Source organism: Pituophis catenifer, unplaced genomic scaffold, assembly GCF_029215685.1.
Source record: "Pituophis catenifer annectens isolate HBS135680 unplaced genomic scaffold, rPitCat1.0.hap2 SCAF_16, whole genome shotgun sequence".
Taxonomy (NCBI): Eukaryota; Metazoa; Chordata; class Lepidosauria; order Squamata; family Colubridae; genus Pituophis; species Pituophis catenifer.
Genome location: NW_027256896.1, coordinates 4655118 through 4678057, shown reverse-complemented (window position 1 = coordinate 4678057; position 22940 = coordinate 4655118). Strand labels below are relative to the sequence as shown.

General features: G+C 47.0%; 1 protein-coding gene across 1 annotated transcript in view; it reads right to left on the bottom strand.

Moving 5' to 3' along the window:
• LMF1 (lipase maturation factor 1) overlaps window positions 1–18743 on the bottom strand; it is a 149170-nt gene extending 130427 nt beyond the window's left edge. The window contains exons 1-3 of the mRNA XM_070955091.1: window positions 18584–18743; window positions 4291–4600; window positions 1211–1221 (exon numbers count right to left, since the gene is read on the bottom strand). Of these exons, the coding sequence (XP_070811192.1) occupies window positions 1211–1221; window positions 4291–4600; window positions 18584–18743 (481 nt within the window). The remainder of the gene's footprint in view (window positions 1–1210; window positions 1222–4290; window positions 4601–18583) is intronic.
• Between the last annotated feature and the right edge of the window lie 4197 nt (window positions 18744–22940).

Genomic DNA, 22940 nt, shown 5'->3' with positions numbered 1-22940 from the left:
GAGTGAAGGGAGTGCATTTTGAATCGACGGTAACGTACCGTACGATTCAAGTCTTTGAGGTTGAGAATCCCTCGAACGCCCCCTGAAGATTTTGGTACCAAAAACAGGACCGAATAGAACCCGGTCCCTCGTTGATCCACCGGCACCGGTTCTATCGCCCTGATCTCCAAAAGGTGTGAGATCTCCTCCTCCATCAGGTTGCGACAGTCCATGGACAGGGGTACGGGACATCTCAGGAAGCGTCGAGGAGGTCGATCCAAGAATTCTATCGCGAGTCCGTTTGAAATCGTGCGACGAACCCACTCGTCCGACGTGGATAGGTCCCACTGGCGACGAAAAGATTGAAGTCGCCCGCCGACGGGACCAGGAGTCGGTGAGTCATTTGCCTCTGCGATAGGGCTTGGAGTTGGCCCCGCGGTAGGGACGCTTAGAGGCAGGTTGAGGTCTGCCCCGGTCCCTGAATCGTTGCCTGTCTGTGAAACGTTCCGACTGCTGGAACGGTGGTCTGTAAGTAGAGGGGCCTCCCTGCCCCGAGTAAGTCCGAAAGGGCTGACGCTGCGAGTACGGGGTATAGCGCCTGTCTTGCTTGCGAGAAGAAGAAGGCATAATTTTACGTTTGTCTTTGTCCTCCACCAGGACCGGATCCAAAGCAGCGCCGAATAGGTGGGAGGCCTTATACGGAGCCGCCGCCAGCTTCCACTTGGCTTTAATATCCGCCTTCCACGGGCGAAGCCAGAACAGACGGCGTGAAGTAATGGAAGCTGCCATCGCCCGGGATGCAAACTTGACCGAGTTCAACGAGGCGTCTGCTGAGTACTCCGTGGCAGCGATGATCTTATTGATATCATGAAGCATACGCCGTTCCTCTGGCGGCAGCCGTTCTCGGAGCTGACGCAGCCAAATCAGAGCTGCACGATTAAAGAACGACGTAGCTGTGGCCGTTCTGACCGTCCAAGCAACTGCTTGATGTGACCTACGGAAAGCCAGTTCGGTACGCCTGTCCTCAGATTTTAGACCTTCAAGAGGATCAGACGATACCATTGAATGAGAAGTGAGACTAGCAACAGGGGCATCCACAGTGGGCAAGTCCAACATTGCATCCAACTCAGGTGCCGAACAGAACAATTTCTTGTCAAGGTTACTGGGCGCGGTAGACGATCCAGGTTGGCCCCAAGGCGCCTGCAACACATCCGTGAACAGTTGGGGGCACGGAATGAAATCCTTTTCCTGCTTTACTTGTTTGAACAAGGCATCGTGCGGGCCAGGCTCGGGTTGGGACGCTGGGGGTTGAGCCCCCACCGACCCCAAATTGGTTGTCTGTCGGGCCTTGTGGAGTAGGGACTTGAATAATGCGGGCCGGAACAAACCCGTGAAAGCCGGGGAGTCAGGAGGTAGGTCTTCATCTTCCGAAAATTCGAGTTCCTCTGGCGCCTCCTCCTCCTGATCTGACGTCTCAGACGAATCAGAGTCCATACGGGATGGGGAGCGGGCCCTGCGAGATCCCGCAGTCCCCAACCCTCCAGAGGCAGTCCCCGCAGGGGAAGTCAGTGCCGCTGTTTGAGCGCCAGCCGCCATAATAGATGCCAGGGCGGTGGAAAGCATCGACTGGAAATCATACTGAGGAGGGGGCGGAGGCTGATCCACAGAGCGAAGCCCCGCAGCCGTAGGTGTGAAAGTGGCAGACGGTTGGTGTCGTGGAGGTGGTGGGGAATCCAGACCCACTAACGAGACGTCCGGCATCGACTGGGACACGCCCCTCTGCAACCCCAATGGCCTGGGTTGGACCGCCCTTCGCTCCGGATCTTGGGGAGCGCAAGAAGTCTGAAGCGCGAGCCCCGTGTCCCGGCTTGACGAGGAAGCTGAAGCTAGTCTGGCCTTCTCGCATTGTTTCTCCAAGGCCTTATGACGACGAAGCTCGTCCTTGTCCGCTGAAGAAGAAGACTTAGAGGATCGGGACTTGTGGCCTCCCGCCTTGGACCGCTTGGCCGGCTGCTTTTTGCGAGACTTGCTTGCTCTGACCGGGCTGGCCTCCTGCTCCACGTCAGAGGAAAATGATGAATCCGCCATCATAAAAGCCAGGCGCCCACCTATGTGGCCAGGGGGCGTGGCTTGCTTTTTTTTTTTAATTAATTAATTAATTAATTTAGTAATTTATTAATTTATTTATTTATATAATCATTCAGTCAAAACTCTCTGGATCAAGGACAGATGCGAATTTTTCCTCCCAGAGAAAGTGACTGGATAGACCACCCACAATTTGGGTCACAGAGGGCTCAGTCACTTCAGGGCCCTAGCCCAGGCCAGGCAGGAAGACTAGCTTTGCAGGGCAGATAGCCTTTAAATCGCCCCCCCCCAGCCAACAGGGGGGAACAGCTGGTGGGGCCAATTAAGTCTCCCTGTCTTGGGAGAAGGAGCGAGCGGTGACACGCCTTTAGACGCCACAGAATGGGCCCTCTAGAGGCGAGCAATCTAATGGAAGCCGGGCCGCTCCACGAGGTCAGGCAAAATGGCGGCCGCCCGAGAATCAAAATGGCGGCCGCGCGGCTACAGCGCGGGGATGCTGCGGTCCCACGCGCTCTCCAACGGCCTCCGCCTCACCCCTCTGGCGCCTCTCCCTAGGTCGCCACGTGGAAGGGGTCTCCGGCCGTTTGCCCAGATGTAGGAGGGTGGCGAGCGATGTTCAGCCACGCCGCGCCCTCCGCAAACCTTATACAAGCCCGAACGGAGCCCACGCGGCAAACCAGCGGCTGGCCGAGACGCCGCCCGCAGGCACCTGACGGGACGGTCGTCTGAGAAGCTCCGTGGCGGTAGCGCGCCCGCTAACCGCCTTCTGCGACGCCCCGCCGCTCAGCTCTCTCCCCAAGCAATCGGTGGGGGGGGGGAACGCAGTCCTCAGCCGAATCCACCGGCACTCTTCAATGAGCCGGATCCGCCCCGAGGGGACAGAAACCGGCAGCTGTGAGCGCACGCAGGCGCTGGCTGGGACGACCTGGATACCCAGGCACGAACCCAGCTAACAGCAGGCAGGCGGGGAGGCAAAACAATCCAATTTACAAAGAAAAAGGGAAACCTTACCAAACCGAAAATAAAGAAGGGGCTAATCAAAAATAAACAAAGGCCTAACGCTTACCTCGGAGCACAGAGAAAAACCCTCTCAGTCTGGCAGCAACTGAGAGAAAGACTGGGGAACTGAGTGCAAAAGGGGCGTGGTAAGAGCACAGAGTAGGAAGTTATTTAAATAAAGGTTCTCTCAGTTGCTGGCAGAAATGAGGATTTAACCCTATGCTGGAGTGTAGTAGCAGCGTTCTGGAAAACTGTTGCTTTGCAACCTATCAGCTTCCTATTTCAGGTTTTTGGTTTTTTTTTTCAATTGTGTCTGATTACCAAAGAATGCCTGGACAAGTCCCTGCAGTTTCCTTGGCAAGATTTTTCAGAAATAGTTTGCCATTGCGTCTTTCCTAAGACTGAGAGAAAGTGACTGGCCCAAGGCAGGGGTGAAATTCAAAGTTAAATGCAGCAGAGAGAAGGCTAACTTTTCTCCCTCCATTCAGAACGGAGTTGCTGCTCCCTTTATGGTTCCCTCCTGGCCCCCTCCCACTTTGGGACTACCTTAAAGGGACAGACTGCAGCAGCTCCGTTCTGAATGGAGGGAGAAAAGTTAACATTCTCTCTGCTGCATTTAACATTGAATTCTGTGGAATATGGAGCGGCCGGATGAGATGAGTGGCGACCAGCCAGGCGTGGGTGGGGCCAAGGAGGATGATTACTACCAGTTTGGCGAACTGACGCCCAAAATCCCTGCCGGTTCGCCTGAACCGGTCCGAACCGGTAGGATTTAACCCCTGGCCCAAGGTCACCAACTGGCTTCATGCCCAACCTTCTATTTCTACCTTGCTGGGTAGAAACACTACACGTTTAACCATTACACCAAACTGGCTCTCCCACTTAAATTCAAACTAAATCTAAAACAATTAAAGGTAGGAAGGGAAACGGGGATATCACATCAGAGAAATTTGCCAACTCTCCAGAATCTGTAGTGACCCAGTGGTTAGAATGCAGGATTGCAGGCTGAGTCTGCCCACAATCTGGAGTTTGATCCTGACCGGCTCAAGGTTGACTCAGCCTTCCATCCTTCCAAGGTCGGTAAAATGAGGACCCAGATTGTTGGGGGACAAGAGGCTGACTCTGTAAACCCCCTGGAGAGGGCTATAAAGCACTAAGGGGAGGTATATAAGTCTGTTAAGGCTACTGCTATTCTAAAGCAGAAAAATAAGAAACAAGTGGGCTTACCAGATCTGTCCCACGTTAATTAAGGAGAGGTAGATGATCCACACAGCAGCCATGAGAATCATGTTGGCACATCCAGTGACCAGGACAAATGCCGAGATGGCCAAACCAATGAGAGCGAAGGCATCAAGGATGCTGTCCATGCTGGACCAATCCAAGAACCAGATTAAAGTTGGGGCATAGCTTAAGGTCTCCATGTTTATTCTGCCCTTGAAATGGCGCTTCACACTCTCCAAGTACAGCTTGCATGGCAGAAGCCCTCGATCACCAATAAGGGCTTTGTTTTGATGGTAGGCAACCAGAAAGGCAACAGCTGGAAGGAACAACAACAATAGTTGAGGAGGAATCCAAAAAATTAACAAGCTACGTTTGAACAGTGGAACCTCTGTAGGAATTGAATAACGTAGAATAACAGAGTTGAAAGGAACCTTGTAGAGTCTTAGTCTTAGTCTTAGTCTTAGTCTTAGCCCTAGCCCTAGCCCTAGCCCTAGCCCTAGCCCTAGTCCTAGTCCTAGTCCTAGTCCCACTGTGATTGTATCAACGACACAGCTGGCTCAAGTTGGAAACCAAATGTCTGTCTCCTCTCTGGAATTGACCCCTGAAACAAACACATCTGTCTTGTATAGGCTTGGTTTCAATCACCAGCTCCATCCAAACATCAATGTCTGCAGACAGGCGCTCAAGGGAGCCACACTGTAAGGATGTCAATGGAGAAAAAGATCTGGTTGCCATCAACACATTAGCAGCATCTTACTCCAGGTCTGAAAATTTGCCCCAACAATTCCATACAGATGTTGAGAAATACCGAAGATGCAATAGACCTGTGGAGGATGCCACCAAAAAGCTCCCATTTTGAGAAGCAACGGAAGCCAATCATCTCCAACAGAAAACCATCAGAAACCTACCTGAGAGACAAGGATAAAGCAAATTCCTCCTATTATTGAATGGAGATCATAGTTTGTGGCCTCAAAAAGTGTTGAGAAGTCAAGAAGTCATGCTTTCTTTGCTGAACCCCACCAAAGATCAAGTCAACTTTGCATCCAGTATGAAATTAATCAAGATTATGGATTGCTTAGGGGTAAGGGTACAAATTTCATGCCTTGGTAAATGGTAATTTTTGAACCCATATCCAGCTTTACAATCCTGCCTTTACCTTTAAATTATCTTGACTGAAAGCAGGAAATGCAGGAATGTCTTCCGAGCAGGTAACTTTTTGGGACTTTCTGAAATCTTCAGTTCTCCATTTCATTTATCGTTACAATGTACTACTTACCGATCTTGTTTGGATTATCAGATAAAATGACACTTTATTTATTTTTATTTTATTTTATTTATTTTATTTTGAATTTGTATACCGCCCTTCTCCCTGAGGACTCAGGGCGGTGAACAGCCAAGTAAAAACATCAAGTACAAATATTAAAATACAATTAAAAATATATATAAATTTGGCCCCATTAATTAAAAACGATAAACAAAACAATTAAAAACACTTAAAAAATTAGGCCAGCCCGGCTTGCTGGAAAAAGAAGGTTTTAAGGGCACGGCGGAAGGCACTGAGGTCTTGGATTCTCCTTATCTCTGGGGGCAATTGATTTAACCATGGTTATTGAAAAAAATCATAATTGTTCACAGAACATGCAAAGCCATCAACTGTAGTTTGCAAAACACAACAGGTGAGGTCCTGTAACTCAGGGGTGAAATGCTCCCGGTTCAGACCGGATCGCCCGATCCAGTAGTGATGGAGGCGGGTGGTTCAGAGAACCGGTAGCAAAAATCCCTGCGCCCCCCCCCCCCATGCCCAGCTGAGCCGCGCAATCATGAGGCTTTTTTTTTTACTTTTAAAAGCATTTTTTCTACAACCTCTTCGGCTGAAAAAATGCTTTTAAAAGTTTTTTAAAAAGCCTCTGATGATCGTGCGGCTCAGCTGGGATCGTCAGAGGATTTTAAAAGCATTTTTTTCTGCAACCTCTTCGGCTGAAGAGGTTGTAGAAAAAATGCTTTTAAAAGTAAAAAAAAAAGTTAGCCACGCCCACCCAGTCACATTACCCCTACCACCACCAAGCCACGCCCACAGAACCGGTTGTAACAAATTTTACATTTCACCACTGCTGTAACCTAAATCAAATCTAAATCATGGCTTAGCATAATGTGTGAATCCGACCCAAAACCAAGGCATTGGTCTTACCTTTAAGTCTAGTTATAGTTTGGGCCCCATCTACCTGAGAGGATGAACCTCCATGCTGCAGACAAAAATCAAGAGAAAGGCAAGCATGTGGTTCATTCAGGTGTGACTCTGTATTGTGGCAATCCAACCATGATATAGGTACAGTATTTACTTTTATCGTTTATAAAAAAAAAATTAAACCACCCAGTTGCCCAAATTCTTGAGACAGTTTACAATCAAACGCTCTAAAAGGTATCATTTGAGTAAAAACTTATATAAGTAAAATAAAATAAAATGAAATGAAAAATGAAAACACCCTATAAACCAGTGGTCCCCAACCTTTTTATCGCCGCGGCCCGCTGAGCGCGCGCAGGGGTGGGGGCACGGCCCAGGAGCTTTTGCGCACGGCCCATTGCGCACGGCCCAGGAGCCTTTGCGCTGCAGCGTTCATGTCCCCCGGCCGCTGCGCGGCCCGGTGCCAGGTACTCCACGGCCCGGCACCGGTCCGCGGACCGGGGGTTGGGGACCACTGCTATAAACTAGCAGCAGCAAGAGAGACTTTCAAAATCTAAAATGACACCAATTAAAGACAATTAAAAAGCTTGTTTAAAAACCTGGGAATACAGTGCTAAAGTGATGCGAATATGGGGGCCACATGAGCCTCTGGCAAAAACATTTCATATGTAGGGTGCCATCATATAAAAAGCTTTACCTTTGTAGAGGTCCACCTCACCTCCTTAATGGGGAAATCCCCATTAGATAAGGCCCAGGTGAGAAGAGCACTTGATGTATGTAAATCATAGATTGGATTTTATTATGCAGTCCAATCTGTAGATTGCCAAGACTTTTAGGATTGCTTTGTCCTTGCCTTCCTAGGGCTGAAGGAGAGGGACTGGCTCAAGGTCAACTAGCTCAACGGTCACCAACTGGTGGTCCATGGACCACTGGTGGTCTGCGAGAACATTTTGGCGGCCCGCAGAAAAATTATTTGCATTTTTTATATTGCACTAAATCAGGGGTCCTCAAACTACGGCCCCTGGGCTGGATACGTGCAATGAACTTTTGTGTTGCTGCAGAGAATCTCCCCCTTCAGGGTCTTTTTGTGTGGGTCAGAGGGGGGCAGAAATTCTGACTTGGGGTCTGCTTCAGCCTCCTGGTGTGGGGCTTTGGGCAAAGGCGGGAGGAAAGTGCCACTGATGGCGAAGAGCCGAAGGGCCTCGTTCCAGTGGGACTGCATCATGGCCTGGAACTGGCTGACCATCTCAGCCCGCTGAGCCTCCAGGCGCCGGTACCTGGCCTTGCACTCCCGCAGGTCTTCCCTCTGCTTGGAAAGCCCATGCTCCTAGTCCTCAGTGAGATGCTTCTGCTGAGCCTCCTTCTTGGTCAGATCCAATTTGAACTGAGCTGTTTTGCCAACTCTTTCTTGTGGTGGCTCCTTAGCTCCAACAACTGCTTCCTGTCGGGGCCCTAAGGAGACCGGGCGGGGAGGCGAGGAGGGGCGAGTAGAGTCTGGCAATGCACTCCTTGATATGAGTGACATCGAGTTGGCCATACCCACCCGGTCATATGGCCACCTAGCCACACCCACCCAACCAGTCATTAGGCAGATCATATTAGTGGTCCGCGGGATTTAAAATTATGAAATTAGTGGTCCCTGAGGTCCAAAAGGTTAGTGAATCCTGATCTAGCTGGCTTCCAAGTCTAACTAAAGATTAGAATTCACAACTTTCCAACTTCTAGCCTGGTACCTTAACCACTACACCAAACTGACTCTTACAGTCCCATATCATTATGCTCATAATCAATCCAATAATTGTACCATTTGCTTTAGGTGATCAATTACGTTGTTAACCAGGTTACCCTTTTACACTGACCCAATACATACAGATACAGATACACACACATATACATATGTAGATAGATAGATAGATAGATAGATAGACAGACAGACAGACAGACCGACCGACCGACCGACCGACTGATGGATGATAGGTAGAGATAGTTATAGACAGATGATAAAGACAGACAATGATAGATAGATAGATAGATAGATAGATAGATAGATAGATAGATAGATAGATAGATAAAAGCTATAGGAAGTCATATAAAGAGTGACCATATACAATCACACACTTGAATTAATATTCTCTCCCTCAAAGTTTGGAAGAAGGGTTGCCTGAATGCATCAGTTAAAATCTTCTGCCTGCATAAATAAGAAACTGTCATCAAAAGCAGGGATAAATAACAAAGGGGCTGCATGAAAGCTCTGAACTCAGCTTTTGTGGCCTCTCAAATATCTCAGGGCTAGGTTTACTGGCACCCCATGAGAAATCAAACTGTGGTTACTTGCAGGTTTTTTTTAATGGAGAACAACTAAAAACATACCCCCATCAGCAGCCAATAAGCCTTGGAGAAGAAATGAGACGTCTGTAATCTGTTCATATTAGAAACGTCATCACTTGTCCATGTGGAACCTTTGGCCATCCCATCATAAGGTATCCGACTGAACCCAGGACCTTCCTTCATTTCAATTCCTTCAAAATCATCTTGTTTAAAAATAAAAATTCACTTCCTTGGTATGGCAGAGGAGGGTCATGTCTTCCACAACCTAATTAACTTTGATTAACATGGCAATTTGCTAAGGAGATTTTCTTGCAAGTGGCAATCAAAACCTACCTCAAAATTGCTGCCCTACCCGTCTAAACTGCTCATCAGCTGCAAAAATGTCCAAATTAGACCCCAGGCTTAAGTGCAAACATAAACAAGAGAAGAGCAAATTAGGGAAAAATACACATTGCCAAAATGGGTAAGGGAAAGAAAAAAAAGAGTGCACACTGTATTTACATGCAGGTTACACAAAAGAAACTTCAATGCTGACACCAAGTCTTTCTTCCAAAATAACAAGAAGCAACCTCGGGAATAAATAAAATATTGAGGTAAAAAGGTGGAAGGCAGATCGCGTGCCTCTTAACAAGATCTAATCGGATAAATGAGGTCTAAGAGGATAAAAGCTTCATCCAAATTGATCTCGCCTTCCTCCAAATCTAAGGGCAGATAGCAGTCATGACAATATTTTTAGTGAGGTAAAAAAATTAGCCGAAAGTCCTCTGTTTTTCATTCAAAGGGCATGATTCTTTCCAGCAGCCCATTGGTGGAATTAATTCCTTCAAACAACTGATATGGCTGCCCAACATTGCAACTCCAGCATTTGGGGGAGCTGCCGAAGTACAGAAGCTTAAAAAATCCACATTACAATCCAAAACATTACTGGGCAAACAGGAAGTCATTTTCATATTCCTCCTCTGCAGAGGGGAACTACAATTATCCAGGGCCCAGGGCCGGAGGAAAAAGCCAAGTTTTCATAGATCTTCTGAAGGCCAACTGGATTGGGACTTGCCATATCTTAGGGCAGGGGTCAGCAACCTGCAGCTCTGGAGCTGCATGTGGCTCTTTCATCCCTCTGCTGCGGCTCCCTGTCACTCAAAATATGCATCACAATCACCAATGTGTGACACCTGCCGGCACGCGGTTTATTGAGCTTTTCAACCTCCGGTAGGCCAACCATGGATAAATCCAAGATAAGAAAAGTTTCAGAAGAAAACAGAACGTTTCATTCAACTACATATGCTAGTTTTGTGGCCGCTCAAAAAATAGTCAGGCACGGGAAAGGTTTTGTGGCTCCTGGTGTTTTCTTTTCAGTGGGAAACTGGTCCAAATGGCTCCTTCAGTGTTTAAGGTTGCAGACCCCTGTCTTAGGGGAAGAGATCATTCCAGAAGGCAGGGGCCACCACAGAGAAGGCCTGCATCCTGGGTCCCATGAGATGGCATTGTTTCAGGGAAAAGACCTGAAGGATGTGAATAAAAATCGATGATATTTTTTTTAAAAAGTCAGATTTTTTTTTATTTAAATCGGACTTTTTTTAATTTAAATCAGACTTTTTATTTTTATCAAATTTATTTTAATAAAATGCTTTTGGAGTAAAAATCTTTCTAAAGATAGTTTTAAAATACAGATAAGCCCCCCCCCCCGGCCCCGTTTTGGCTTCCAGGTTAGTGCAGGAGGCTTTACAGGCCCAAAACGGGGCACGGGGGGTACGCATGTACCAACCCCCCAAAATGCAATATGAGCACCCCCCATGCATGCACCCTGCACGCGTCCCCCACATACACCCCGCCCCCCACGCATGCACAGCAGAGACCTGAAGACCAGCTGGCCGATGGGAGGCATGCATGCATGCACAGTGGAGCTGGGCTGTGGCGACGGCTGGCATGCCATGCAACATGGCTCTGCATGCCACTTCGGGTGCATGTGCCATAGGTTCGCAATCCCTGCCCTATACTCTTCAGTTCTTTCTTTATTTCCTGGTGAAACTGTCTTCCCAACCTGACACTTCCCTCCTGGTTCATGTTTCTCTGGGCGGGGAGACTTCAGGAGAAAGAGCCTCGCCCCTCTTAAGCCTTGACATTCTCCCAATGAGCACTGCAGGTAGTTCTCGACTTACAACACCTTGTTTAGTGACTGCTCACAGCTACAACAGCCCTGAAAAAAATGACTTGGTATGACCGTTTTCCACACTTACGATTCACATGATTAAAATTCAGATGCTTGGAAACTGGTTCGTATTTCTGACGGCTGCTGCGCCCCAGGGACATGCGATCCCCTTTTGCGAGCTTCTGACAAAGCAAAATCAATGGGGAAACCAAATCCACTTAACAACCAGGTTGCTCGCTCAACAACTTGCAGCGATTCACTTAACAACTATGGCAAGGAAAATCATAAAATGGGGCAAAAGTCGCTTAACAAATGTCTCACTTAGCAACATAAGTTTTGCTCAACTGTGGTCGTAAGTCGAGGGCTACCTGAAAATTCCAGGACGCTCTGATGGGCAGGCTTGGACCTGTCCCCACTCTGGTGCTTCCTACCCCAGCTTCAACCTGTCAGGGGAGACGGAGGAAAGGATCACATTCTCCATGCTCCGTAAAGATTCAACGACGCGAAATGCAAAATGTTCCTGCCACACACTCCTTCCTCCTCTGCTCTTTTTTAAAACATAAAATGGGGGGAAAAAACCCACCTTAACTTACATTTGAAGATCAAACCACTGGGAGAAAAAAAAAAACCAAGTGTCAACAATGCTTGCCGTGAAAACCAAATCATATTTTAGACACCCACAGAGAGAAAAATGCCTTCAGGTTCAAATTGACTGCACCACAAATCTGATCGGAAGAAAAAAGTTATTTCAGGCCATGAACCGAAGCTTATTTAAAAGGCAAGAAAGAATATAAAGTTTCCATCACCCGAATAAATCCATGCAGGGTTTTCCATCTCTGGGAAAGTTTCAATGTTACACCTGCAGGAAACGTAGCTGTGAAACCATTACTGGTAGTCCTCAACTTACAACAGTTTGTTTAATGACCGTTCAAAGTTATAACGGCACTGAAAAAAGTGACTTATGACCATTTTCACACTTATGACCATTGCAGCATCCCTGGGGTCGTGTGATCAAAATTCAGATGCTTGGCAACTGACTCATGACAGTTGCCATGTCCTGAGGTCATGTTTGCAAACCTCTGACAAGCAAAGGCAATGGGGAAGCCAAATTCACTTAACAACCATGTTAACTAACTTAACAATTGCAGGGATTCAATTGTGGCAAGAAATGTCATGACTCACTTAACAAATATTTCATGCACTGTAAATTTTGGGCTCAGTTGAGATCCTAAGTCCAGGACTACCTGTATTTCTTTCAGTGGGTGTTAACTGCATTTCCTTCCAGGACCACCTGTTGGCTCTTACAGAGACAATCTCTGAGCCACAGGTAGAAAAATTCTGGTACTGACAACATGATCCTGTTTTAAACATTCCTCTAAAAGGCACAGGACACCCGTCCAGTGATTAAATTTCAAATTTCAAATCTGTATTGTCAGCGCCAGGGTGGATTTGATTTAAATCGAGTTGATTTAAATCACAATTTAAATCATGATTTAAATCACTAGTAAAAAGGCTTGATTTAAATCAACTCGATTTTACTATCTTACGATAGATTTTTACCCCAAAAGTTTTTTATTCAAATAAATTCGATAAAAATCAAAAAAATCCGATTTAAATAAAAAAAAATCTGATTTTTTTTTACTTTTTTAAAAAAATCATTGATTTTTATCCACCCTGGTCAGCGCACAACATATGTACAATGAGATTGGTTGAGTTCCCTCAGTGCACACACTCCCAATGCAGTGGTGGGTTGCCCCCAGTTCGCACCGGTTCTATAGAACTGATAGTAAAACCAGCGGGAGACCCTGCCCACCGACCCCGACGTCACCAAAACGCTTCTGCACATGCGCAGAAGAGCACGCGCACAGCCCCGCTGCGAACTAGTAGTAAAGGTAAGTAGAATCCACCTCTGCCCCAACGCAATACAACTCACAGTGAAGACAGAAAATCCCTAACCCAATAAATCATATTAACAAAAAAACATTTTTTCTTAATTTGATTTATATGCCGTCCTTCTCCGGAGACTCAGGGCGGCTTACAATGCGTTAAGCAATAGCCTTCATACTTTTGTATATTTATACAAAGTCAGCTTATTGCCCCCACAAACTGGGTCCTCAATTTACCTACCTTAGAAAGGATGGAAGGCTGAGTCAACCTTGAGCCTGGTGAGATTCGAACTTACAGTAATTGCAGACAGCTGGTGTTAATCACAATGCTCACAGTGAAGACAGAAAATCCCTAACCCAATAAATCATATTAACAAAAAAAAATAATTGTTTCCCATTTTTATCCCAAGAATCACACACACACACACACACACATATGGCAATTTGCAATAGCTGACAGGTGCAATAGCTGACAGGCTAACATCACCCCCCACTGATAAGCAAGCTAGGAGGGAGGAAACAGTAGGAATCAAGCTTCCATCATCCAGCATGACGACAGCAAAAACAACACAGCTGATTACAAGAGGGAGATTGCTGGAAGGGGCTATTACACGGGCAAGGGCTAAATTGATTAATGGCATATAAAGGCAGAGTTCTCTGTAATGGTAGTTTAATACTCTGACGATGTCAGCAGATAGCTGACGACAGCTTAGTTAAATAAAATTTTAATTCTTTAAAAATTTTAAAATCTTAAGTTCCGGAGTTCGCAGTATGTCTGTTTCTTTTTTTACTAATATACCTGGAACTCATATTTTTAGAATAGTTTGTAATATATATATTATATAGATATATATACCCAGCGACAACACATCACACAAGCCATTTAATGGGCTCCATCCCACTCTGGGTTCCCCAGACCTGCTGGCAGAACGATGTTTTCAGTGCCTTCCGGAAGAGTATTAGAGTGGAGGGCCATTCTAATCTCTGGGGAGATGATGTTCCAGAGAGAGGGAGCCACCACGGAGAAGGCCCTTCTTCTGGGTCCCACCAGGTGTTATCTCCCTAGGGGATGAGATCCGCAACATTCCTTGCCTCCCTGCTCAGGTGGGAATACCGGCAAGAGAAGATCCCTCAGATAACCTGGTCCAAAGCCATGAAGGGCTTTAAAGGTGACAACTAGCACCTTGAATTACACTGGGAAGTAAATCAGCAACCAATGCAGCTCCCGCAGGAGAGGTAATCCATGTGCACACCGAGGTCTACACAAAATCATGTGAGCTGCTGCATTTTGCACCAACTGGAGTTTCTGGATGCTCTTCAAGGGCAGCCCCATGTAGAGTGTGTTACAATAGTCAAGGCAGGGAGTGACTAGGGTAGTGATGATGAACCTTTTTGTCATTGCATGCCGAAAGTGCGAATGTGTGCAGGCAACAGCACGTGCACGTGTCTACATCCATAATGCAATGAGCACAGGAAACCCCCCCTGCCCCTACCCCACGTGCATGCACGCGAGACCCCTGCGTCCCTCAGCCCCCCTGCACATGCATGCGCGATCCCCCCACGCTCCCCCCACAAATGTACGTGTGACACCCCCCCCTGCCCTGTTTTGGGCCTAGCAGGCCTCCCTGCAGCCTCCTGGGACCAAAAATAGGCTGTGGCCTGTTTTTGGTTCCAGGAGGCTGCAGGGAGGCCTGCTAAACCCAAAACAGGGCAGGGGTGTGTGGCAATCCCCTCTGCAGCCCATTTTTGGTCCCAGGAGGCTCAGGGAGGCCTGCTAGGCCCGAAACAGGGCAGGGGGGTGCGGCAACCCCCTCTGCAGCCTCTTTTTGGTCCCAGGAGGCTCCAGGGAGGCCTGCTAGGCCTGAAACGGGCCACGGAGGGGCCTGCACTCCCCCCGCGTATGCGAGCGTGACCCCTCGCCCCCTGCACATGCGTGCACATCTCCCGCATGCGCCCCGTCCCCCGCACATGCATGGCAGAGACCCAAAAATCAGCTGGCCAGCGGGAGGCACACACGCATGCTGGGTGGAGCTAAACTGGGCGATGGCTCGCATGCCCGCAGAGAGGTGGCACGCGTGCCATAGGTTTGCCATCACGGGACTAGGGCATGAGTGCAGTTAAATAAGAGAGACTGGCCAAAGCAGTTTAAGTTGCTTCCTAGGTGGAATGATTACAAAAGTAACTTATTGGGGTCAACAGCCATAGGAATTTCCACACCAAAGTGACACAAAATGGGGAAAAAATGCAACATATTCAGACACAGAACATAATAAACAACTAAAATAATCCACTTAGCCTGCAGCCCACTGTTTACAAGTTTTCATGGCTGAAAACAAACCTAGCTTTTGTTTCTATAAGATCTTTATATTTGTGGAAAACAGCAACAGTTACCACTGCGAAGTCTGTAAGCGTATTTTAACAAGTGCCACAAGCCTTAAATCTGTATAAAACTTACACAATGAAAGGGATCCCACTTAAACAAGTCAGGTTATTTTTATTCAGGTGTATATACAGGTTGTCAACTTAACAATCATTCATTTAATCACCATTTAAAGTTACAATGGTATTGAAAAAACGTTATTTATGACCGGTCCTTGAACTTATGACCATCACAATGATCCAAACTTGTGTACAGTGATTGGCTTAACGGTAGCAAAAAGGGCCATAAAACTGGGCATGATTCATTTAATTGCCTTGCTTAGTAACATTAATTCTGGCCCTAATTGTCGTATGTTAAGGACTCCCTGTACTGTACTATGTTTGGTCACCGTTGTGCTCAATTTTCTGTGTTTCACAACTTTGGCAATTCTCCTGGACTTGCTGGCTGGGGAATTCCAGAAGTTTAAGTCCTCACATCGTAAAGCTGGCAAATTTGAGAAACATTGATTTAAAGCGAACAGCACCCAAATGTAGTAAGAGGCTGGGGGTTCATGGGAATACGGTGAAATCTCCACCAGGGTTATTCCCCTGAGCCAAAACTGCGGATAGCTAGATTTGCTGCTAATGCTCAGGGAGCCATCGAGACTCATATATAAGAACATGGATTGCTGCAAGAAAACAACAACAACACAGAGCACCTTGTTGGTGCACAAAAGTTGTTGTTAAAAACTGCTACAGTTTTGGCCCCCCAAAAAAGATGCCTTACAACCAGCTGATCATGGCAGAGCTTGGCAGGGTTGCCAGTTTGGCATTCAAGTGCAATCTTGCACTTCCTGGTAGCACTGTCTGGATTCAACCCTTATGCTAAGCCATGATTACTGAATGAAGTATAACTGGCTGGTTTGAGGTCACCTGCAACTCTTACATCCTGCAGTGGCTAATCCTGATCAACCCTTCAAGGCAGACCAGACCGCAACACCCAAGGCATGATGTACTGTATTGTATTGTATTGTATTGTATTGTATTGTGTATTGTATTGTATTGTATTGTATCATATAGTATTGTATTGTACTGTACTGTATTGTACTGTATTGTATTATTATATTAATTATATTGTATTGTATTGTATTATTATATTACATTTATTATATTACATTACATTATATTACATATATTACATACTATATTGTTTATATCATATTTTATATTATATATTATTTTAAATTACATTATAATTATGTATAGTATAGTAATAGTATAATATAGTATAGCATAATATAGAATAGTATAGTATAGTATGTAGTGTAGTATATTGCAGTATATTGTAATATAGTATATCTATACATTATAATACTATAATATATATAATATACATAATATATATAATATTATTTATTTATTTATTGAAGAATTTTTTATGGCTGCCCACTCACTCTCTGGGCAGAGCTTACAAAAAATAAAAACTCTGAAAAACGCACCATTGGGACAACCATGACCTGGATGACGGAGAATCTCTACAGACTTTTAGATTTAGTCTTTAGATTTAGTCTTCTGAGCTTTCAGATTCGTGCTGGAGCCCATCCTCAAGAAACTTCTGTATGCCTGTCCCAAAGGTGCTTTTTTTCAGGAGGCAACTGGACTTTCTTGTTTTTTCTTTTGAAGACGTTTCGCTCCTAATCCGAGAAGCTTCTTCAGCTCTGGTAGGATACTGAGGAATGGAAGAATTTATATTCCTTGCAGATAGCTGGTCATTTGGGACAACCATTTGGCACAATCCAGGTCATGGGACAACCATGACCTGAGAATCTCTACAGACTTTTAGCTATGCAATTTGGGATGAACACCCTTTGAATGGTGTGGGAGTAGGAATGGATTTTCAGAGGAGAAATTGCAGACTACAGGGACCATTTGCACCACTCAGGTGACCCTGAGGACACAGATAAACCTCCAAATGGCCTCAATGACTCTCTAAAAGGATGCAAACGACCAGCTGTCTGCAAGGAACATAAATCCTTCCGTTCCCCATCATCCTGTCAGAGCTGAAGAAGCTTCTTGGATGAGAAGCGAAACGTCTTCAACAGAAAAAACAAGAAAGTCCAAGAAGAGGTCCTACCTGTCAACGACTTCTTCAGCTTCAACCGCAATAATGCACGGGCAAACAATAAATACAAGCTTAAGGTAAACTACTTCAAACTCGACTGCAGAAAATACGACTTCAACAAGAGAGTGGTCAATGCTTGGAATGCACTACCTGACTCTGTTGTTACATCCTCAAACCCCCCAAAACTTCACCCTTAGTCTACTGTGGACCTCATCCCATTCCTATGAGGTCTGTAATGGGGCATGCATAACCAGCGTGACTACCGTCCCTGTCCTAATATCCCCATTTATATGTTTATATGCTATGTTTATACTTATACTTGTTTTCTCATACATGCTTGACAAACGAAAGACAGAAAGAAAGACAGAAAGAAAGAAAGAAAGAAAAGAAAGAAAGAAAGAAAGAGGGAGGGAGGGAGGGAGGGAGGGAGAAAGAGAAGATAGGAGGAAGAAGGAAGGAAGGGAGGGAGGGAGAGAGAGAGAGAAGATAGGAGGGAGGGAGGGAGGAAGGCTTAATTTACAAAGATAGGTCCTTCAATTTCATCAACCCCCCCAAAAAAAAAGAAAGAAAGAAAGAAAGAAGAGGGAGGGAGAGAAAGAGAGAGAATATAGGAGGGATGGGAGAAGGAAGAGAGAGAGCGAGAGAGAAGATAGGAGAGAGGGAGGGAGGAAGAAAGGAAGGAAGGCTTAATTTACAAAGATAGGTCCTTAAATTTCATCAAACCCCAAAAATCAAGAAAGAAAGAAAGAGAGAGAGAGAGAGAGAAAGAAAGAAAGAAAGAAAGAAAGAAAGAAAGAAAGAAAGAAAGAAAGAAAGAAAGAAAGAAAGAAAGAAAGAAAGAAATAAAGAAAGAAAGAAAGAAAAGTCCAATTGCCTGAAAGTCCAAAGTAACTCTGGGACTCCAGTGATGGAGAGCCCCCCACAGCTTCTGGAGGCAAGCTTGGCCAATGAGCTGCTGCACCAGGACTCCCCAGCCAAGTGGGGGCGGGGGGGGGGGGCTGCCATCCATTCCAAACCCCATAATCCCCAGCCCACATTGGCTCCAATTTAGGAGAGCCAAGAGTGGCCAGACTGAGCCTTCAACCTAAGTGGAGAGGCGCTTCCTCCGTCCCGGGAGGGAAGCCAGTAACGGGGAAAGGGGGGGGGTTGCAGTTGAGGGTGGGGAGGAGGCTGGGCTGCAAGAGGGGCGCCGGGGAGGGGGGGGGACGGAGGGGGGAGGAGGGGCAACCCCTGCCCGCCCCCCACCCACCCACCCACCCATGCCGGGCACTTACAGTAAATGAAGGCGGTGGCGCGCAGCAGCACCAGCCGCGTCAGCCAGAAGGTGCCGGGGCGCAAAGAAGGCGCCGGTGGGGCGCGCGGCTCCCGCGGGTCGGGGGCGTCTCCCGCCGGGCCCCCCCGCCGCCGCCTCAATTCCCCCGCGCTCGCAGCCATGCCTCCTGGTCTGGCCGAGGGGCGCATGCGCGCCGAGGGGAACGGCCACGGAGCGCGCGCTCATTGGCGGAGGCGCGCGCCAGCCAGAGCTGTCCGGGCTGGCGAGGGTGGGGGGGGCGTGGGGAGGGGGAGAAGGAGAGGAGGGGGCGCGCGACGGCCCTGCGCTCCTTTTTTTCTCTCTTTCCACTCCACGCCCCCCCGCCCGTAAGCATTGCTTCGCCCGGGCTTCCCAGGCTCGGTCCACGAGCAGGCGAGCTGCTTCCCCACGCCCGTGTGTGTCTCTTGCAAGGCTCGCTTTGCAACGGGGTTGGGGGGGGAAGGAGAAGCCCGAGCCGGGATCCGGAGGGCGCACGGTGGGAGAGATGGGGAAAGCATTACAGTAGTGGCCCAAATTAATCATAAGTTAATAAATAAATTGTTATTTTATTAAATTAATACATTTAATTTATAAAATTAATAAATTTTATAATCAAGGAGAGATTCAACCTGGAAATAATAAGAACATTTCTGACTGTGAGAACAGTCAATCAATGGAACAGAAGTTGCCTTCGGAAGTTGTGGGAGCTTCATCACTGGAGGCTTTCAAGAAGAGCCTTGGTAGTACAGTGGTCTAAGCACCCTGTTATTAACACAGCTGCCTGCAATTTCTGCTGGTTCGAATCTCTCCAAGGCTCAAGGTCGACTCAGCCTTCCGTCCTTTCTAAGGTAGGTGAAATGAGGACCCAGATTGTGGGGGCAATAAGCTGACTTTGTATAAATATACAAAAGGATGAAGGCTATTGCTTAACGCATTGTAAGCCGCCCTGAGTCTCCGGAGAAGGGCAGCATATAAATCAAATAAAAAATTTAAAAAAAAGAGTTTGGACTGTCATCTCTCAGAAATGGTGTAGGGTCTCCTGCTTGGGTGGGGGGTTGGACTAGAAGATGACCTACAAGGTCCCTTCCAACTCTGTTAATCTGAAATGAGTTGCCCTTGTGGAGAGCCACATTTTGCGCAGTGCAGGGACCTCTTGCCAAATGCATGGCCGTTTTCAAAGGCAGATGGATGCGGCTAAGTCAGCAGGGGAGCATGGGACCTGGAGTTGAACCGGTAAAACAGAGCAATGTGCTCCGATCACGCAGAGAGGGACTTTTCCTTTCAACTGAAAGTCCTGAATGAAAGGTTTATAGCATGCTTCAAACACTTTTTCTTAAATGCCACCTTCCTTATTTGCTTAAGCCAATCGTGTAAAAGTCACATCGTGGCATACAGGCAGAGTGACCTTGGGGTCAACCAAATTCTGCCAAGCATCTAGCCCACAAATTTCCTCTTTTCTGTGGAAGGCAAGGGGCTTTTTCCAGCTTCAGCGGAACAATCTCAAGGAAATAATTTTAAAGGGTTGGAGGGGGTTTTATTAATAGAAAAATCTCCAGTTTCTCAAAGTTTGGTGTGATGCTGAAACTGATGATCTAGAAATTGGGGGGTTCGGGGTTCTAGTCCTCCCTTAAGTGTGAAAGGCAGCAGAGTGACTTTGGACCACCAGTCCAAACCTGACTCGGAGGGTTGTTATTTTGGGGAAAGTAGGAAGGGGGAAGAGCATTAAGTACCTTACTTTGAGTTGTACAAATAAAGGTGGGATAAAAATGAAATTTAGGTAGTCTTTAACTTACCTGTCTTGGGACAAGAACTTCCGTTTAACAGATTTAACAGATTAACAGAGTCGGAAGGGACCTTGAAGGTCATCTAGTCCACCCCACCTCACCCCACTCCCGCCCAAGCAAGAGACCCAACACCATTTCTGGAAATTTATTTATTTATTCATTCATTGATCACATTTTTAAACAGCTCATCTCCCTCACAGAGCATTATACTAAGCAAGATGGCTGTTCAGTGAATGGTGCCCAATGTTGTGACAATTTTTTGCCGTGGTTGTTAAGTGAATCACTGCAGTTGTTAAGATAATTTGTCAGCTTCCCCCAGTGACTTTGGCTGTTGGAAGGTCAGAAATAGCAATCCCAGGACCATGAGACAATACAACAATTGTGAATGTGTGACAATTGCCAAGCTCCTGAACTATAGGGTTGCTGCAAAGGTTTGGAAATGAGACGGTCAGTTGGATGTCACTTTTTCCAGTGCTGTTGTATGGATGGAATGGAATGGAATGGAATGGAATGGAATGGAATAGACCCGATTCTATCTCCTAGAGAGTCTCTGGAGGCTGGGTACAGCAAAAAAGTCACTTCCTGTCCAACCAGGAGTTGGGAAATGGGCCGTTTCAGGCCTCCCAAGGGCCTCCGAGAGGATGGGGAAGGCTGTTTTTGCCCTCCCCAGATGCAGAGGATCTGGAGCCAGGTGAGAAAGAAAAATGGGCCTTCCCCACCCCCACCCCCCCCTCAGGCCCTCCACAGGCAGGAAACAGCCTGTTTCCCTGCTTCTGATGGGTCCAGAAGGCCTGAAAATCAGCTGACCACTGCGCGCATGTGCGCCAGAGTTGAGCTGGCATGCCCACTGATATGGCTACATAGGTTCGCCATCAGTGGAATAGGGAATGGGAATGGGAGGGAACAGAACAGAATGAGCTGGAAGGGACCTTGGAGGTCTTCTAGTCCAGCCCCCTGCTCAAGCAGGAGAATTTATACCATTTTTTAGACAAGTAACTGGTAGTGTCTTCCTGAAAACATAATTTTATGCTGGTTCTTGTTTTGTTTTTATAGTATTTAGTTGCTGTCCTTTTCTCTAGCATATCAATAAACTTAAGGAAATTTGTGTCAGAATCAGAGATCGTCTGAAGAATGTTTTTTTTTTTTAATTTGATTTACATGCCGTCCTTCTCCGGAGACTCAGGATGGCTTCAATGCGTTAAGCAATAGCCTTCATACTTTTGTATATTTATACAAAGTCAGCTTATTGCCCCCACAACTGGATCCTCAATTTACCTACCTTAGAAAGGATGGAAGGCTGAGTCAACCTTGAGCCTGGTGAGATTCGAACCTGCAGTAATTGCAGACAGCTTGTGTTAATGCTTTTAGTCTGCTGAGCTACCAGGCCCATGGGCACCTTTGTGTACCTGTGGGCACCGAAATGGCCCAGATAGATACCTGTTTTTCTTCCAGGCTCTGGTTCTCAGAAGATTCTTTGAATTAAAATATAATAACTGTCTTGCTGCAAAATAGGAGAGGTATAATTGGCTGCTAAACCTGATTGGGAACCCTACCCCCCAAAGTGTCTATGGAGATTCTCAGTCATCGGGGTCTTGGTTGTCCCAAAGGTGCTTTTTCAAGAGGCAACTGGACTTTCTGGACTTTACCGGAAAAGTCCAGTTGCCTCTTGAAAAAGCACCTTTGGGCCTCCCCCCCCTCAAAGGCCTTCCGGTTCTTAAAAATGGGGGGCCCAACTCAAAAGGAAACTCAAGATGCGACCGGAGATTCAAAGGTACAGCTCATCTGCCTGGAACCCGCACTGCATATCGGACATGAATACAATTGAGCGTGTCCAGAAATATTTCACAAGAGTCCTCCACCTCTCCACTCGCAACAAAATACCTTAGGCCACCAGACTTGAAATTCTGGGCTTAGAAAATTTAGAACTACGCCGCCTTCGGTCTGACCTAAGCCCGTGATGGTGAACCTATGCCACGCGTGCCACAGGTGCCATGCAGAGCCCTCTCTGTGGGCACGGCAGCAGTCAACCCAGCCCAGCTCCAATGCGCATGCGTGCGCACTTTCCACCGACCCACTGGTTTTTGGGTGTCTGCCACGCATGCAGGGGAGGTGCAGGTTGGCGCAGGAGGCTTTCCAGGCCCAAAATGGGGTGCAGGGGGACCTCAGGCAGTGCTCCCATGCCCCGTTTTGGCTCCCAGGTTGCTGGACGCTTTCCAGGTGCAAGCCTCTTGCACCAACCTGGAAGCCAAAATGGGGTGGGGGTGGGGGGCATGTGCAGGGGACATGTGCATATATGTGGGGGTGGGGCTCATGTGCAGGGGGGGCGCTCCCATTGCATTTTGGGGGTTCGGGCACACACACGTGCGCATGCTTTGGGCACTCGGCACCAAAAAGGTTAACCATCCCTGACCTAAGCATAGCTCATAAAATCATCTGCTACAATGTCCTACCTGTCAATGACTACTTCAGCTTCAACCACAAGAATACATGAGCACACAATAGATGCAAACTTAAAGTGCACCGCTCCAAACTCGATTGCAGAAAATAGGACTTCAG